General features: G+C 38.4%; 1 protein-coding gene across 1 annotated transcript in view; it reads left to right on the top strand.

Annotated features, from left to right (window-relative positions):
* The window catches only part of babam2 (BRISC and BRCA1 A complex member 2), a 143,513-nt gene extending 128,142 nt beyond the window's left edge, over positions 1-15,371 (top strand). The window contains exons 9-12 of the mRNA XM_041813525.1: positions 10,194-10,264; positions 10,369-10,451; positions 10,584-10,737; positions 13,367-15,371. Coding sequence (XP_041669459.1) covers positions 10,194-10,264; positions 10,369-10,451; positions 10,584-10,737; positions 13,367-13,430 — 372 coding nt within the window. The 3' untranslated portion in view covers positions 13,431-15,371. The remainder of the gene's footprint in view (positions 1-10,193; positions 10,265-10,368; positions 10,452-10,583; positions 10,738-13,366) is intronic.
* The last annotated feature ends 4,435 nt before the right edge of the window (positions 15,372-19,806 follow it).

The following is a 19,806-nucleotide window of genomic DNA, read 5'->3' as shown; positions in this document are numbered from 1 at the left end:
GCCTTAGTTTGATTTCTTTCACTGTGTCCTAAAAGCATGCAAATGTCACGTAATATTGAGCAGCATTAAATGCTTTCTTTCCACCCAATTCTATATTTAATACTGCTGCCAAACAATAAAAAAATCAAATTATTTACAGGCTTTTTGACTGATCACAATAGACCACATAATCACGATAAACAACATACAGATACAGCTTAAAAAAAAAGGATATAATGAAAATAGTTTTTTCTGGTGATTTAATTCAAGAAGTGAAACCTCCACATATTTTAGATTCTATACTACAAAGTGAAATATTTCAAGACTTTTTTGTTTTAACTCGATGATTGCAGTTTACAGCTCACGAAAATACACTGTCTCAAACTATTAGAATATCGTTGAAAAAAATCCAATTTGCAAAGGTTTCACTCTCTCACTCTGGTCCAGTAGTGTGAGATAATATCTCAAATATCAAAATTCCTCAAAATATTAGAGTATCACAAAAAACTACTACATCTATGCAATGTGGCATGGAGCCAATCAGTCCGTGGCACTTCTGAGGGGTCATGAAGACTAAGGATGTTCCTAAGCGTCTATTTCCGTTTTTGGCTAAACAGTCATGTAAACTTAATTTAACCAACTAGTCTTCAGAGGAGAAAATCCTTAGAAAACAGTCAAATTCCTCACAGGGTCATTGTGTCAGCGGGTGTGGCGTTAGCCTGATATACTCTCTACAGGACGGCTAATATTACAAGCTAGCGCTGCCAGCCTCCATTCCTCTTTGTGCTTTGAAATGTGGCCTCTTTTCACTTCAGGTAGAAGTTACGCATGAGTTCAACCTTCAACAGCCTAAATACCACTAAATTTCCAAGTACTACTTTCAAAAACGGTCATACCATGCTGTTCCTACTACACGTTAACTACTAAGTCACCGCTGAGTGCCAGACAGGAAGGCAGCGGCCATTAACTGGAGCTACAGCGGCCTCTAGTGACGGGTGGTTCGTTACAGATTAAAGAAGCGTAACAGACCAGGATTTCAAGCCTGTGTTCATAAAAATGATGGGTAGTTCATTTAACCAACTCATTAATCCTGAACCGGCTAATTTGATAAATGAATTCAACTGTTTAAGCAATTAACCACACGCATCCCTAATGAAGACCACACTGCTTTGATAGCAGCCTTCAGCTCATCTGAATTATTGAGTCTGATGTGTCTCATTTCACGTCCACAGAGGAAAGTAGGAATGGAGGAAAAATGCCACACCGTGTCACTTGCGGGCTGTCAGGATGCTCCAATAAAAATCAGTGTTATCAAGCTGGTATTGATGCCAGTGCTTGCTTACGTCACATTCACCTTGGACACGGCATTAGACATTTTTATTAAATGGCTGGAACTTAAATGCCACTGTATTAAGGGGCAGACAGAAAAGAAACAATGGCATTCAGGTCAGACCAGTTAGCTGGCCAATCAAGCACAGTAACACCAAGGTCAGCAAACCAGTTTCTGGTGGTTTTGGCTTCACCGAGGACAGGTGCCAAGTCCTGCTGGAAAAGGAAACCAGCTACAGTAGATAGAGTGGCATGTTTGGTTAATACAGTCACTTGCAAAGCTCTTAAACTGAGTTTCCTCTGGACTAATTAACTGCCATGAACCATCTAAAATTGTAGATATAGCATGAAATAATGAGAAAGCATTCAGGGGTATTTGTTTGATTTGTTCTTTGTTCTCCTCCCTGTGTGAATTAAGCACCTGTTTTACTGTAAGCCCATAAAGATTGTTTCTGATATCTTAGCAACGCTGCACAACCCATGAAAGCAACCCTGGATATGGCAACAAAAAGGTAAAGAGTGTGTTTTAATGCTGACTTTAAGTGAAGCTAAATCAGCGCCTTCAAGTAATGGGTTTCTATCATTCTGAACACCAACATCTCTGCATTCCTGCTACCATCAGTTGAAGTCAAAGTAATGGAAGCACTTTTATGAGCACAGCACATGAATCATCAGGCCGATTAATCTTTACAGTGACTCTCTCCACTGTACATAAAGAAACGAGCAGTGAGTTATGTTTGCGGAGTCCCCAGAAGCTGAGCAGACCGTAAAGCTAAAAATGAGTCATGGTATTTCTAATCTGTCTTTTCTTTTCTCACAAATGTTAACAGAAGAGCAATCCAGATCGTAATTTTGTATGTGACATTTCCTGCTGTTTCCTCCATTTCCACTTCTACTAAGGGGCTTTCTCCTTTCAGTAGCATGTGCTATAACTGGCTGCTTTTATTACGCCTCTGTACCAGCAATAGCCAGGGGCATTATTTTTGCAGATTGTTCCTTTGTCCATCCATCTGTCTGTCTGTGTTTTTCTTGTGTGCAAAATACCTCAAGAACGTTTTGAGCAGTCCTATTTAAAATGTGCCCAAATGCCCACTCTGACTAAATGAGGAGTTGATTGAATCTTAGAGGGAAAAGGTCAGGCAAAGGTCAGTGGACCTCATGTTTATACCCTATTGTGGACATAATATCTCAGGAATAGTTAGAGGGATTTTATTCAGACTTACAGATTTCAATGTACAGAATGTACAGCTTTTATTTTGGATTTCAAAGGTCAAATACCAAGGTCAGTGGACCTCATGTTCATCCCTCACTTGTGGAAGTAATATCTCAAGAATGCTTTGGGGGATTTCTTCAAACTGCACAAATGTCCACTCCAACCCATGCGGTATCTTGAGAAAGCTTTCAGGGATTTTTCTCAAACTTTGCTCCAACATCCTCTCTGACTCAAAGATGGACACATTCAAATATGGAAATCATATGCTGAATGCAAAGGATTGAATTTGAGGATGAAAGGATTTGATTTTGGAGATACATGGTCAAAGGCCAAGGTAATTGTGCCTCATGTTCATGACAGAAAATCACAGGAATTCTTTAAGGACTTTAAGGTCCACTCTGACTCAGGATGAGCTGTTTTTATTTTGGATGTCTTACAGAGGTCCTATTGAAATTTTTAAGGCCTTGAAGGTAGAAGCTCAGGTTTATTGGGCCTCATGTTCCTAAATCTTAAGAATGCTAAGAGTAATTTCTCCAGAAATCAGCACAAATGTCCACTTTGACTCCAAGGTATTAGGATTCCATTTTGGAGATAGAAGGTTCAAGGTCAATGTTATTGCAATGCAACACTGAAGATGTTTATCCCTTTCTTTTTATTACTATGCCACAAAAAATGCTTTAAAGGATAACCAAACTCAACACAAGAGTCTACTCTGACTCAAAAATAAACAATTTAGATTTTGGAGGTCATACCCGAAATTTTGCAGCCATGTTCACCCTTTCTTTTGAGCATGACATCTTAAGATACTTGGGGGATTTTGCTTCAGACTTTGCACAAATGTCCTCTCTGACTCAGGGGGAAATTGATTAGATTTTGGAAATCATAGCTGAAGTTTCAATGTCATTTGTCATTATGTTCATCCACTCTTCCTTATCTTAAGAAAGCTTTGAGAGATTTGCCTGAAATGTTGCATCAATGTCCACTCTGACTCGTAGGTGAACAGATTAAATTTTTGCAGTCATCAGTTGGAGGTTAAGGTCATTGGGCCTCACTTTCATCCTTTGCATGGGAATGTCCTATCTAAGAATACTTGGAGGGATTTTCTTCAAATATTGCTCAAATGTCCACTCTGGGAATGATCTTATTTGACTTTTAAGGTCAAAGGTCTAGGTCAATGTTTCAGTTTCCCCCCTTACACTTCATTAGCTCTGTAATCCAAGGTTAAATAGGAAACATGCACCTTCACAAATAGAGCAGTAAGACTTCTACAATCACCTTTTACCTAAACCACTCCAGCTGTAATAATAACTACCATTGTCCTTTTTAGAAGTTGAGTTTCAGCTTTATTTTTTCAAGCTTTATTCTGATTTTTCAATTTATTCACACTTCACACAAATTGACAGGCAACTTGGAGATACCTGGAAACCACAAGTGTACTTTCACTGTCTGACAACTGTATACTTTTCATAGCAAATAACCATTAGGCAGTAGTTCAGCAAGGTTGAGGCCTGTGTTTTCAATCCCTTAACTTGTTTCTTTTCATTAGGACTCTCCTTCCTGTGTGATTTTCCTATAGCATTTGGATTTTAAAGCCCATGTGGATCAGTTAACCAAAAGACATTGATTTTGAAAAGAGATTTTTGTTAGATTTCGGATCAGTCAGCCTTTATAACATGAAAGCCGGGGGTGGTGTGAATGCGTATGTGACAGAGAGAGAGAGAAGAGATTTCTTAATCACACAGCAGGAAGCACTTCCGGCGTTATTGCATCACACTCCCCACGGACACACATGCACGAACACATTAAATGGATGTGCGGGGGAACAGAGCCATGGGTGCAGGCAGGTTTGAATACCTGCAGAGCAAGATCACCTGTCTTGCATCATTCAAAACTCCAAGCAGCCAACAAAGAAAGACTCATCTGTGCGTCTGAGTGACAGTGGGGGCTGGAAATCCTTTCTCATTATGGGTGGGAAAGTTCAGTGATCCACAGTTCCCTTTAAAAACACACACACACACATGCAGTGTAACTAGATAAACAGCTTATTGAGTATGTGGCCTTGCAGCTTTTTAGAAAGCTAAATTGCCGCCTCCACTGTCCCATGTAAACACAATTGAACAGGAGGCTGACTCACAATGGTGTATCTGTGTTAAGAGCCCTTGCAGAGATGGGACCCGTCACACACACACACACATGACCGTGTGGATCACACATTACAACTTTCCTTTTTCAATAAATGCCGTCATTCATACATGCTTGATGAGTAATCCAAACCATACAGAAGCAGAGGGCAAAATATTTCTGTCTCCAGTTTTATTTATGACATGCCCTGTCCTTGAATGAACCCAGCCACTGATTATCTCACTACTCAGGACTGAAACAAATAATCATTGGCAGCTGTTTACTGCAGAACAGACACTGATGATCCATTTAACATGCAACAGCATGAACATCACATCACATACATGCATCAGTCGGTCTCATGTGTCTTTTTCTGCAGGTTTATGGACTTAGAAACTAGTTTTCCAAAAGTCACTAAAATGAAAATATTTAAAAACTGGTCCATACTTAAAAAACTTTTCTCTTTGATGGAAAAATGGATTTTTAGGATCAAGGTTAACATTATTTTTAGAGTGCTTAGAATTAAAAAAGGTTGGTACCAAAGGGCTTTACAGAAAGCAAAAATGACAAGAGTCCCACATAAGAAAATAATTGTTTCCTGTGTTCACATATGCCTCCAATGTTAAGCCTTTTCCCATCCTGTAGGCCCCAGTAGCACAGCAAAAGAAGTAAAAGTCCTAGTCTCACAATACTGAGTAATTTCTTTTTCTTATTTGGGAAGAAATTTGCAGGCAAACTCCTGCACACTGTAGACTAGAAAAAAAATCATTGCTGATGTTATAATTAAGGAGTTGCATTTTAAGAACAGTTACGATTCAAAAGTCACAGCTGTTATTTGGGCTCCTTTAGCAAAAATAGCTGCATCAGTGCAGCATGCTATGTAGGCGACCAGCCTGCGGCACTGCTGAGGTGTTACCTCCAGTTTCCAAATACAGCGACCTCGCCACGATCCGCTGGTGAATGGTACTGTGGAGCACATCGCTCCCCCACAAGTCCATCAGAGCATTTCCACAGTTTGCTCTCCAGTCCAGCAGTGGTATGTCCCTGGAGCGCCGCTCCACTCCACTTTCTTCAAGATACGCTGAAGGTCTATTTTCAGCGCTGGACGCTGCCAAACTGAGTCAATTATAAATTATGATAATAAATTATGACAATTATGATAAATTAACCAATTATGATGAATTATGATTAATTAAAAGGTAAAATAATCCACTGTTGACATACTATTTCTGCGTGAACTGGCAATTCTTGCATGATCTCTGCCCGCTGTTCAGGGCTGCGCACCACAGTGCAGCACTCCAGACTCACTTCTAGAGAGAGAGCCCGCTCGCCTTCAGTCGGACCAATCCCGCAGCACTTCTGTGCGCAGCGCAGCAGTTGTATGTGTAAATTGTGGGTTATGGAGTCCAGATTGCTTTGATAGCGGCCTTCAGCTCGTCTGTATTGTTGAGTCTGCTGTCTCTCTTACACTTCACAGTACTCCGGAGATTCTCTTTGGGGTTCAGGTCCAATGGTCAGTCAAGTCAGTTGCTGGTCAGTCAAGCAATCTCATGGTCATTTAACCAGCCTTTGGTACTTTTGGCAATGTTGGAAGGTGCCAAGTCCTTCTGGAAAAGGAAATCAGAAATTCCATAAAGCTGGTCAGCAGAGGGAAGCATGAAGTGCAATAACATTTCCTGGTAAATGGCTGCAAATGGCTCCCCAAACCATCAATGACTGTGGAATCTTGACACTGGACTTCACTTCACTTATTGGATTCTGTGCCTCTCTGATCCAGCTCCAGACTCTGGGGTCCTTATTTCCAAATCAAATACAGAATTTATTTTCATTTGAAAAGAAGACTTTGGACCACTGACTAACAGTCCAGTCCTTTGCCCAGGTAAGACGCCTCTGATGTCTCTCGTTCAAGAGTGGTTTCACATGAGGAATGCAACAATGAAGTCTGTTGACTCCAGCATCTGTCCACTCCTTGTGAAGTTCCCCCGATTTCCTGAATGGGTTTTGTTTGAAAATCCTCTCAAGGCTTTTTTTTTTTATCCCTGTTGCTTGTGCATCTTTTTCTCCCACACATTTCCTTTCCACTCAACTTTCTATTAATATTCTTGGATACAGCACTCTGTGAACAGCCAGCTTCTTTAGCAATGACCTTTTGTGGCTTACCCTCCTCGCGGAGGGTGTCAATAACTGTCTGCTGGACACCTGTCAAGTCTGCAGTCTTCCCCATGATTGTGTAGCCTACTGACCCAGACTGAGAGACCATTTAAAGGTTCAGGAAACCTTTGCAGGTGTTTTGAGTTAATTAGCTGATTAGAGTATGACACCATGAGTCTCCAGTATTGAACTTTTTCGCATTATTTAGAATATACACAATATTAAGCCATAATCATTATAATTAAAAGAAATAAACACTTCAAATCTTTCACATAAAATGTGTTTTACTTTTTGATTAAACTACTTAAAATAAATTTGCTTTTCCACTATATTCTTATTCATTGAGATTCACCTGTATGTAAGATATAATAGATTTAAGGGTTGCTAAGTTAGCTTCTTTGTTCTGTTTCACCAAAGTTGTGTTACCTGACACCAATTTTTGCGCTTCTTTTGTAGTTTAATGCAAAACGCGGCTTCAGATTCTCTCCCTACACTGTCTGTACTCTCCCTTTCTTTCCATCATTGCAGCTTTTAGCTAGAAAATATGACATGCTCAGGTTAAGACTTGTTCGGTGAATAAGTGGGTCACCTTCACAGCTGGTTGGCTGTCTGACTGTCGGCCTTCTCACCTGCCTGAGAAGCTCAAGAGTCAATGAGCCATGAGCGTCTCCTCTTTTGACTTCAAGATAATCTCAGCTGTCAACATAAGTTAAGGACAAACTGGTTTCAAGAGGAGAAGTTTAAAAGTCTCATGTTGCCTTTTAACAGCAATGCCAGTAGAGATTTATATGTGGATGTTTATAATACCATCATTATCAGTAACATTTTCACAGCATAAATACCACAGAGACGTGAGCTAACCCATCTAAAACTAAGCTCTACCGTGCTTTTCTCCCTCTCTGATATGATGTACAGTGTTGCTTAACATGCATGACTTGCGTGAGTTGAATAAAACTCTGAAATTGTTGCCTTTTTTAACTTTATAAGTGAAAACACCATATGGATGTTGACTGAAATGTAGGCATTATATTCAAATTAACACCTTGAGCAGACTCTCTTTTCTTGTTACATTTGACACGCTCGATGGTGGAGCTTTTAGCACCAGCCTATTTGGCTGTCAAGTGGTAAGCTAAAGACTTTGTACTTGTGTGACATTTAAATTTGCCTTTATAAAGATTGCATGTAATACCACTTTTGTACTCTGAGCTGTCTGGTTTTAAAGTGAAAGCAACCATTAAAAGCTCACCTCTCTTAATCCCTTTGCAGGCCGAGGCTCTGTTTACAGTCTGGGTAGTTTTCTGTCAGAAAGTGTCTCAGTACAGCGCTAACGGCGTTTCCTCTCAGGCTGCATGCAGACTGAGAGTTAGCTCTGCCTGTGAGGCATCATTCAGGGTAAGAAAAGCCCAGAAACATGTGGGCTGAATAGCTGCTTGGGGCGAGTGGCATTGAAAACAATAAACACTACAATCTTGTTCATTAAATAGGATACATGCAAATGTCTTTGCTGTAAGGGTCTTCTTCTCTTATATGTCAAAGACCTTTAAACGTGCTATCATGACAACCTGGGTTTACATGTTGTCTTCCCCTTCTTTTCCTTTTACCGCAATTTGTTCCATCTGCTACCACATAATGTCAAAAACATTTAAAATCTGCAAAAATCAGTTGCAGGTGTGATGACCCTCTACTGCTGAATGCTTCCAAATTTCTAAGATTTGTTAATAAACAAGAAATCTGTAGATGTGTTGTTAAAGGGTGCATTTTATTTGCAATATGAACATTTTATTATGGAATAGATGAAGAAGAAACAGGAAGACAGTAGAGGTGGCTGTAAATCCAATATTGTCACCAGTATTGCCTCCGACAGAAAATTATTTTTTCAATGCTGCAATCACCACTTTAAACATGTAAGTATAGTTGTAATGCAACTAGAAGACAAAAACAATGCCACCAGTAGCTCAACCTACCAGCACTGGTGGCAACAGGAAAATGTATTTATCAAATAATAGTGCTTAAACAAAACAGCTCAAATTAAGTCTTCTCCATGTTTCTCTCTGCCAGTCAAGAGCAGAACCAGGTGGATGTCTCTTCCTTGTGTCAGAGCAGGTGTCAGTGTTTGCTGTGTAAACATTGCAGTAAACATATGCCCCCCCCCCCCCCAAGTTTGATGCCTGCAGAAAGCCTTAACATTGAATAGATACATCTGTAAGTCTTTCTTTGGCTTTATATCAGACTATGCACCAGAGTAGAATGGCTTGGTTTGTGTTTGAGCTCAGTGCTTCAGCAATATGCATCTGCATTACAACCGCTTAAACAACCAATTAAAGCTTTGTTTCAACTGATAACTCACTTGTTTTAAGTCGGAGCCAATTTTTGCAAGCACGTTGGCTGTTAAGTGGGTCAAAAGTAGCTGTTACCATAATACCGTACCCTGGTTGCTATTTGTAGCCCTGCTAAAGCCTCGCTAAGTCAATGATTAACTCCTTTTATTTCTAACAAGTCAGAGTAGTTAAATGTGTCTTGGTGGCCTCTCTCACTAGTCTCTTTGTTGTACGGTCACTCAATTTGTGAGGATGGCCCGATCAAGACAGGTGCCATTTTCCTTACATTTCTTGGTGATAGATTTAATTGAACTCTGGGGGGATATATTCAGAGCCTTGGAAATTGTTTTGTATCACCCCTGACTTATACTTTTCAATCACCTTTTTCTGAGTTGCTTGTAGTGTTCTTTTGTCTTTATGGTGTAATGGTAGCCAGGATACTGATTAGTCAGTGACTGGACCTTCCAAACACTTGTGACACATTCACTGCACTCAGGTGGTCCTAAATTTACTAATTGTGAGACTACTAGCACCAGTTGGCTGGCCCTCTGTTGAATTAGGCCAGTCACTTTAAAGGGGATGAATATTGATGCAGTCACTTTGAAATACCTATTTTTGTTTAATGTGCATTTTTTGTAGAAATCTGTTTTCATTTTGACATCAAAGGTTTTTTTGTATGTTTTTTTGGCAAAAAGTCAAATTATATTGGCCCTGATTGATTTATAAAATCAATAAAATGGTAAAACATCTTGGTGAGTGAATACTTTTTATAGGCACTGTAGATTTTTATAAAGTATAAACTACTTTAGGGGCTAGTAAACTTGTAAACTTTTTTGTTACACTATCAAAGACAGTGTATCAATTAGAAACACGCAGTATCAAAAGTAGCAAAGTTTTGTACATTTTAACAACTTCAGTTGAAGTAAATATTCATTTTCTTTGCAAAGTTGATACCTTTATACTTTTACTCTTAGTTTTGTTCATTTTACTAAACGGAGCTGAAAGAATGCCTCCTGAATCTCTCTAACTGCTGGGCTTCAGTTGTTGTTTGTGTATTAATTTCTCTGATTTCTTTTTTCTAGGTGCAGTATGTGATCCAAGGCTACCACAAGAGGAGAGAGTACATCGCTGCCTTCCTCAGCCACTTTGGAACGTGAGTCAAACATGAAAATGATCACAATGTCTTTTACTAAGCATACTTTCAAAGTAAATAAAGATTTACTAGTGAGAGTTTTAATGGTTATGCTTGTGTTGCAGGGGTGTGGTGGAGTATGACGCTGAAGGATTCACAAAGCTCACTCTTCTTCTCATGTGGAAAGACTTCTGCTTCCTTGTGCACGGTAGGAAAGTCATGAAAATCACTGAACAGTATCAGTACCCTTCTCTGTTCCACATCTGTCCTGCTCATAGATATACAATAATCTGATCGTCCTTCTCTTTTTTCCTTCACTGTGTCCCTTTGCTCCTGGTAGTGGATCTCCCGCTGTACTTCCCCCGGGACCAGCCCACCCTCACTTTCCAGTCTGTGTACCACTTCACCAACAGTGGCCAGCTCTACTCCCAGGTTCAGAAGTCGTATCCCTACAGCCCCCGCTGGGACGGTAATGAGATGGCAAAGAGGGCAAAGTAAGTAGTGTTGCATCAATAGATGTTTGAGAGTTTATTTACTTTCTTTTTCTTTTTCCAACTTTCAATGGCCCTTTAAAATTGTTGTGCGTTTATTAGTAAGAATAGATGTTAGGAGTATTTCAGCACAATCTGATCCTTGCCCTCTAAAGATTAACTTATATAACCCCTCTGGAGGGAAGTTTTAAGAGTCAGCTCCGGCCTTCAAACTGTTTGCTTTTGCATGGCAAAGGTAAATGTTTGCTCTGAATATTTAAAGATATAGATTACCTCAGAAGGTGATGAAAGCAGGACATAATCTGTTCTGCATGAAAGCTAACTGAGGACATTAATCTTCCTACTAACTTATGTCATATGTGCAGCTCCATTTTAACATAGAACACTCTAAACCCAGCAACACAAATGCTGTTTGTGTCTGATTTCAGAGTGGTGATTCCACAGACATGGGATCTTACAGAACTTTCACCTTTCTAGGTGAAAACATGGAATCCAGTGAATGGTGGTAAATGGGGAAGATGGTTTGCTTAGCGATTTATACGCTTGAAATATTAAAGGGTACAGTTAAACAGACATTTAGAGCCTGAATCAAATGGCCAGTGAGTGACACATAACACAAATGAAGTTTTTGAACAAGGATCAGCATTGTCATATTATTAAAAAATATATAATTATAATAATTTTGTTTAATATAAAATAAAACGAGTTATAGGAGTACAAGAGTCTCTCTTCTTTGTTGGTTGTTTGATAGCAAACACGAACAATACTGCCACCTATATCTGTCACATTCATTTTCTCTTTTAAATGGTTCGGACGTCTCTGTCGTGTGGTTACATGCACCGAACCATAACTCACCAAACAGTGATGGTTCAGGACGAATACAAATACTGTTACACCCTAGTTTTAATGCTTTATTGAATGTGAAAAGAATCTGTTAACAGGAAGGCAGACTAGAGCTCCTGCTGTTGTCTCAGAGTGATTGCCAGCTTGAAGTGAATACAGCACTAGTCCCATACTGACTACTTTACCCTTCTCTAGTTTCAACCCAATGCCACAGACATCCTCTTTTACTCTCCTTGGTTGTTTGAGGTTAAAAAACATATAATACATTTCAGTTTTTAAATCCTTCAAAGCACAAAACGCAACACAATAGAGATTACATGAATGGCTGCCAGTGTTTTCCAATCTAGCGCCATAGAGCAGTTGTCATCCAAATAGGGGCGCGGCCACTATGGGGCGGGGGCGTTGGACTACTCTTAACAGCGTATTATTGTGGGTATTGCATGTATGTTGGATATCAACAGTCAAAAGCCAAAGTCTGCAGGGGTGGTAAACATAACAATTAGACTTGCTCTGACATTCTAGGATTGTAAGTACTGTTTTGTTTTTTTCATTAATTTCAGTGAGCTTTATTGGCATGGGAGATATGTTTGCATTGCCAAAGCAGTGTTCAAATTAATTATAAATTATATGTTTTTCCCCATAACATAAAAAAGACCACAGTATTATAATTGGTTCAGTCTGGAACACTCTCGTCATACTTTTAACCATTTTAGTGCAAAATGGATGTACAGAAGACTCAGGCAGCATGCTTTTACTTTCCAGGGAGCACATAGCTAGAAACCTCCATAAGGATAGAGACATTAATGACAATTTGTACTGAATATAATGAAAGTGGTTCAAAAGCAATTCAAACATAGTAATGTAAATCTGAATATGAGGGTGCAACAAGCTTTATGCTATAAAGGAGGAGGCTGGGGTGGAGGAGGCTAAGCTTTGCCAACACTAGCAGGGTGGCGCATTATAATAAATAAAATAGTAAGAAGCATGTCATAAATGGACTGCTTTGTTGAGAGAAAGAGTTGTGATTGGTTGTGGGAGCTGGGAGGTGATAATTGGGATCAGCTAGCTACAGCTGATTGCGACAGGGTGTATGACTACTCTGTCCTGCATGAATTAAGGTTGAGCTTCATTATAGTTGTGTCAAATATCTAGTACTAATTTTACAAATTGCAATTGTTTACATATTAGCAGGTAAAATGATGGTAAAAAAATAAATATGATAAAAGAAAATGGAAAATGCTCTTCTTTAAACAAAGTTTATATTATACATCTTATACTTCAGTTTCACACTCATGTAGCTTGTGTTTATTCTGACTTGGATAGTCATGGCATTATGGCTATCAATCAGATGTGTTAAGGATAAAATGACCTTGTGACCAAACATTATTTGGATATGAGAGTGGTATCTGGCATGGCTCTCTACAAGATCAAGTAGAGATTGATCTAATAGATATAAATCAACCCGAATACACCACCTAACGACCATGGACTAATTGTTTCCCTCTGTTTTATTGTTTTGTTTGCTGAGTTGTCTCTCTTGTGTCTTCCTCATGTGCAGTAACACATGCAGAGCAGATATCGCATGTTGTAAATTTAACAAGTAAACACATTCTGCCTTTCATCTGCTCTATAACACAAGCTGCAGCTGGGACTGACCCTGTTAGTTTGTTACATACTTTGAAGTACAATTATTGTCACATTTTGATGTTTTATTTTTTATTTTTTTGCTCTCTCTCTCTCTCTCTCTCTCTCTCTCTCTCTCTCTCTTTCTCTCTTTCTCTCACCCCAGGGCGTACTTCAAGAGTTTTATCCCTCAGTTCCAAGAGGGAGCCTTTGCCAATGGGAAACTCTAGTACTCTCCAGCTTAATGACATGCCTGGAGAGTTGCCTGTGGGAGTGAGTCTGTGAGTGTGTTTGTGCATGTCCCTGTGTACCTGTAAATGCACAGACTTATATTTGTGAGATGTACTGAAATACACCAGTACAGTGAGAATGACAGTGTGTTTATTGCACACAGACTCTGTGAATTCCATCATATGACCTTGAAATGGTCGCCTCTTAGTGTAAATTCACTTTTTATTTTTTATGTAGGTTTAGTTAGAAGCCACTTTGGTCTGGATGTCGAGAAGAGGTCATGCAGGCACTGAAGTAAGCTGCTGCGTAGATCTTACATGGAAAGAGTCACAAAAAAACTCTGATATCAGAGAAAATTCAGCCAACAAAGAATTGATATTGTAGCTTATAAACAGCAAACATGGAACATTATGGAAGCAGCCCTTATGAGTATATTCTTGGTTGTTGCCAGCCATAGACTGAATTTTATGGCTTAAAGTACCCTCCTGGTGTGAAAGCTGACAAAAATGCTGATATCCACTGGTAGTAAATAGAAGTCAAAATTTGTACAAGTTTTAAAAAATCATTGATTCAAAACCAGATTAAACATCTTTCCTGGAAGTTTGTTGTCTGTATTGCTAAAGTCTTTATTATACTGCTGCAAGGTTATCAAAATTGACCTCTGCTTTCTCAGTAGTATCTGTAACATTGTCTTTAAATAGCTTTGTGTGCTTGATATTTCCCTCTGTTCAAGGAAATATCGCCAAGAAAGCACAACATCATGTAAAGCAAGCTGTAGTCCACCCAGACATCCCATTCCTAGCAACATATTCCAGCTCTTCCAGGGGTATTCCGAGGTATTCCAAGGCCAGATTAGATATATAATCCCTCCAGCAAGTCCTGGGTCTACCCTGGGGCCTCCATCCAGTTGCCTAGATCTGGAAGACCTTCCCAAGGGGCATCATGATCTGATGCCCAAACCACCTTAACTGCCTCTTTCTGAAGCAAAAGGGGCAGCTGCTCTACTCATTTTGACCACTTGAACCCACAATTTTTTTTCTTTTGGTCATTACCCAAAGACCCACCCCCACCCCCACCCCCACCCCCACCTGGAGGAAGCAATCCACCTTTTTTCTCCCAGAGAGCCTTGGCATGGGACTTGGAGGTGCAGACCTTCATGATGTTTCCTTGAATAAAGGAATATATGAAGCACACAGAGATATTTAAAACAGACCATACAATAATTACAGAGGATAGCAAAGGTCAACTTTTGCAAACAACACTTAACATCAATCAGAAGTGCTATGGAACAGAGGTAGTGGGTGGTGTTTAGACAAAAGAAGCTGTGAATGGACACAAGCCCCGGGGCTATCCTTTCAGTAAAAGTCACCTCTATCTCCCACCAAAACAAAACCAAAATGGTTATGGCCAATGCCAAAGTAAAGACATTTGTTAACAGGCCAATTCTTGATGTCACGATGGCTAAATCCACATCTTATTTTCAGTCCATGTTAACAATCCCAGGAAAGGGCTTGGTTTGAAAATGCCAGCATGGAGTTGAAAAAGAACCTCAATTCTTTAACAGGAGTGTGGTGAAACAACCTTTTCATCAGTGTGTCACCCTTAACAAGGACTGGTGTTGTTCAGATGTGTTATACAACTTTAAGCATTCAAACTCCAGAGGGACACACCCACAGCACTCCTTCCAGAGCTGCTATTGGATGGTATGAAACGATATAAAAACAACTAAATCAATGCTGTGGGAACACTTCCAAACACGTTGTGTACTGTTTTACACCCTGTTCATGTCAGTGTTGAAATATTTTCATTAAGTTTGCCTTTTATTACGTCTTTATGTTGAATTTGAGCATCCAAAGCCTTGTGAATTGACAGCACTGTAAGTTACTGAAGGATATGTTCTGTCCAAATTTCTATCCAGTAAAGAAGTCTCTTTCCTCTGATGCCGTGGACATTTTTTTCTTTGGCCTCCACTTTGTTTGTCCTGTTTTACTCCACATCACTGTTACTAATGAATAGATGCAAAGAATCGGGTGTTTCCTCCAACAGATTGTGGTTTAATCCCACCCTACTATGCTGTGATTGGCTATGACTCTTTATTTTAAAGTTTTGTTTCATCCAGTAGTGGAAGCCCCTCGATCTTGGCCTTTGAAAAGTCCAAATTGAATGTGATGGTTATCACTAGCAATGCGCTGACACTGATACCACTATCAGGTATCTGTCTTGATACTAGGCCTAATTACTCATACTCATAAAAACTGCAGATACAGTTCTCCATATCATTTAACAACATCATAGCCTCTGATTAGTTTTGTCAGTTACCAGTTGAGGAGATATCTGCACTGCTAAACTGTCAAGAGGAGTCTGAGTAACATCCAATGAAAATTTAAAAAACATTTCAATATTAAGAACTATAAAGCCCAGTACAGATCAAAGATTTATGACAAGAGAAGCTGAAACTTGCAACTGCTTGTGAAGGGCTGCTCTGCTACATTCTTAAAGCTTACCAGTTCAACCACTGCAACTGGGAGAGTTTCAACAGAAATAACTCTCACAGTTACTCATTTCAAAGTGAATTATTTTTTAAGTAACCGCACGATAAATCTGTCTCTACGAGGACAATACTAGTTGTTAACTGTTTTTTTTTTTTTTTAAATTATCTTTGTCATCATATATTAATTTCCCAGCACACATAAACACAAAAATGCTTTACTAGCTCAGTCTTGTCAACTATCTGCTGGAAACAGTATTTTTTTCATACAGACGGATTATGCTCTTACAGTCTTGAATTTTGCATGTTTTGGCTAGTGAAGTGCTGCACGTCCTGTTTTTGTACACAGCTGATGGAGTGAAAATTTGAAAATTCACAGCATGGTTTAACCCTTGAGGAGCATTTTAATATTAGTCACAGTTAAGCTGCTAAGAGCAAAAAAAGTACTTCTCATACAGAAGCTATAATAGATATTATAAATTAATATTTTATTCCAAATTAATGTAGCTATTTTTTTGCACACAAGTGCCCTAATTATTGATATCAAACATTCATCAGTGTTGAAAGATTTTAACCTTTTGAATGCTTGTTTTTTTTTTTTTCCATGGTACCACCATGTTTTTGATGAAAAAAAAACTGAAAAATGAAATATTTTCAGTATACTACATGCAAAGTTATTTTTTTGTTCGGAGTTCTTACAGCCTGGGGTATGTCAATTATCAGCAGCAGCATTGATTTTGATGCATTCCTAATTTTTGTGCAATGTCAAATACTGGCTTACAAGCTGATAAGTGTAAAAAATGTGCTTTTCATACAATAACAACAAAAAATGTACTTTGATATTTTATTCATTAAGCTATTTTTTCACCAACAACTGATCTACATATTGATATTAAATTTTCATTAGTTTTTTAAAGATTTTACCTTTCTAAAGCCAGTTTTTCTATGGAAAAAAATGAAAATATTTTCAGTGTACTATATGCAAGGTAAATTGTTTTCCATGTTGAATTATTACAGCCTGGGATATGTCGATGATTAGCAGCAACATTGATTTTTATGCTTTTTTTTTTTTTTTTTTTTTTTTTTTGTGTGTGTGTGTGTGTGTGCAATGTCATATACTGACTCTCAAGCTGCCAAGAGCAAAAAATGCACTTTTCATACAGTAGCAACCAAAAATATTATATGTCAATATTTTATTCTACCTTCATTGAGCTATTTTTTTCACCTTCAACTGACCTACTTATTAATTACAAATATTCATTAATTTTTTTTAAGATTGGTGCCGCCACGTTTTTCGCTGGAAAAAAAAAAAAAAAAAAAAAAAAACAGAAAAAATAAGAATTATTTTTGATGTACTGCATGCAAAGCATTTTTTGTATTAAATTATTACAGGCTGGGATATGTTAATTATTGGCAGTAACACTGACTTCTATTAATTTTTATTTTTTTTATTTATTTTATTTATTTATTTATATATATATATATATATATATATGTATATATACATATATATATATATGTATATATACATATATATATATATATTTTTTTTTTTTTTTTTTTTTTTTTTTGTGTGTGTGTGTTTAGCATGTTTTTTCTCCATATGCCAAATATGGTCAACATGCAACACATTTGGTGGAGTGTAGTGAAACTTATCAATTCCAAGGCCAAAACACAGATTGACAACCAGATATGATAAAATGCATGTATTATGCTTTAATGAAAGTGAGATCAAAAATTGCAGCTTTATTGGGTTTCTATTACACATTTTTGTGCTTGTCAGCTTGAGTGTAACTCTTGCTTGTAAACGGTGTATATTAGACTTACTGTAGGAGCTGAGCTGAAATTAAGATCAAATAAAAATACACAATCTTGCCAAAATTCATGCCATATACCTGAACACAGCCAAAATTATCAAAAAAATGAATAATGAAAATCACTTAAAATGTGCCAAACCTTCCCTTATCAAGCAAAAGGTTTTTTGGTTGATCAAAACAACATTTCCATTTACCATTTATTTACCTGTAACATCCAAAAACCAGCTGTTTGCAATTTGACAAACTGAGTTACAGGCAGCCACCTCAGCCATCCTGATTTGAGCTGTGACAGCTCAGTTCATACTGCTACATCTGTCTCCTGTGACCTTCTCAACAGTGTCCTACTGTTGTGTAATGTAAACACTTGTACTATTTCAGACTGTAAATGGTATCAGTGTATCCCTGGTAATCAGTTTTTGGTTCACTTGCACTGGGTTGGTACAGGTGGCGTCATGATGGAGTCCCAGAGAAGCTGGATGAATTTCTGGAGAAACACTGAAGCAGGAAGCAGACAAACAAGATCCAATAACACCACAGCAGCTGGTCCATATTCTTGGATGAGGAGGACAGAACATCACCTGGAGTAAGAGATCAGTTCTAACATCTGGTCATAGATGAGCCATGAGAGAAGACCTCGATCGACTGAAGTTTCCAACTAATTTCAGTGAAATACATCTCCAAAATTCCCTATTCACACATGATTAGTATTACATGGGGACCTCTGGTAAATTGGTCCACAGGTAATACTAATTCTATGCCAAACAGCATTAAGATCGCTTTGCAGAATATAAATTTTCATATGCTTGCTATTTTGTAAATTTCCATTTTGCAGATCCATGCACATGACAATAATTTTATAATACTATCTTCAGAACACAAACCTTTTTGTAAATTAAAATTAAATATGACTCTGTTACAGTGGGTGGTTGTCATATGAATGTAGTCATATGCATATTTCAGATCTGGAATCCAATAAAAAACATCACACAATTAAACCTTGCAGACAGCAACTATTAACTGGAAAAAATCTGCAGCAGGAAAAACAGAATACTGGGTCAATCCATCCTGATAGAGAACTTCAGATGGGTCTTTTGTAGGACCTCATGCATGTCAGTGCTGAGCCACACCATTGTTAGAGAATGCAACTTTTCAATTCAGTCCCTGTTATGTATTTGGCATGCATCTATTATGTCCCATAGTTGATATTCATGTAATACATGGGGAAAAAAAGTGTTAAACATGAGGTTTCAGTACGAGAGAATGAGAGAAATGGCGCTGCAGCCATTTACAGCTGTAAAATCATGCAAAAACTTGAACCTGTTCCAATGAAATAACTACAGACAAAAGTTTCTGAGTCAGTGTGCCAATATGATTGGCACAGCATTTTTTAACTTGCAGTGATTTTAAATTAAATAAACTGACAAAAAACTAAACTTTTCTTCAAAATAATAGCAAAGCTGCATTTTCAAGTGAATAATTTTCTGTATTAATTGTCTTAATCATCACATTTGAAATAACATCTTATATTGTAACCTCAGAGATGCTGCTGTGTTTCTCAGGCCTCTGATGTGCTTGTGTAACAGGGAGCTCAGCAAACAGACGGTGTGTGTGTGAGTGTGTGTCCATGCCTGAATGTGTATATGCATGTGCCTGAGCGAGGCATCGTGTGCGCCTGCTTGTTTTCATCATTAAATATGAGGGTCATAGTTAGGGGTCCTTGCTGGCCTGAGGCGCAGCCCTTTGCTATATTTATTGTTGGTAAAGCAGCAACTGTCAAGTCTAATTGAGAACTATAGGGTGAATGTATCTGGGGCATTTAATAGCATCAAGGCTCTTAATAAAATAATTAAAAAGCAAGATTCTTTTTGTCTTTTTCACTGCCCCGCTCCATGTTTCTTGCTCTAACCTTTGCCGACCTGCTTTCAAATCATGTCTGTCGTCAGCCGCGGGACGAGTCGCTCTCATTTTGGAGATCTGAGGGAGGGTGGGGGGAACAGAGGGGTAGAAGGCAGATGGGAAGCATCTTTATAGAGCATTCATCAGTTTAAGGACAAATTCATAAAGAACCTT

Source organism: Cheilinus undulatus, linkage group 18, assembly GCF_018320785.1.
Source record: "Cheilinus undulatus linkage group 18, ASM1832078v1, whole genome shotgun sequence".
Classification (NCBI taxonomy): Eukaryota; Metazoa; Chordata; class Actinopteri; order Labriformes; family Labridae; genus Cheilinus; species Cheilinus undulatus.
Note: the sequence above shows the minus strand (reverse complement) of the source record. Positions and strands in the feature narration are given on the sequence as shown.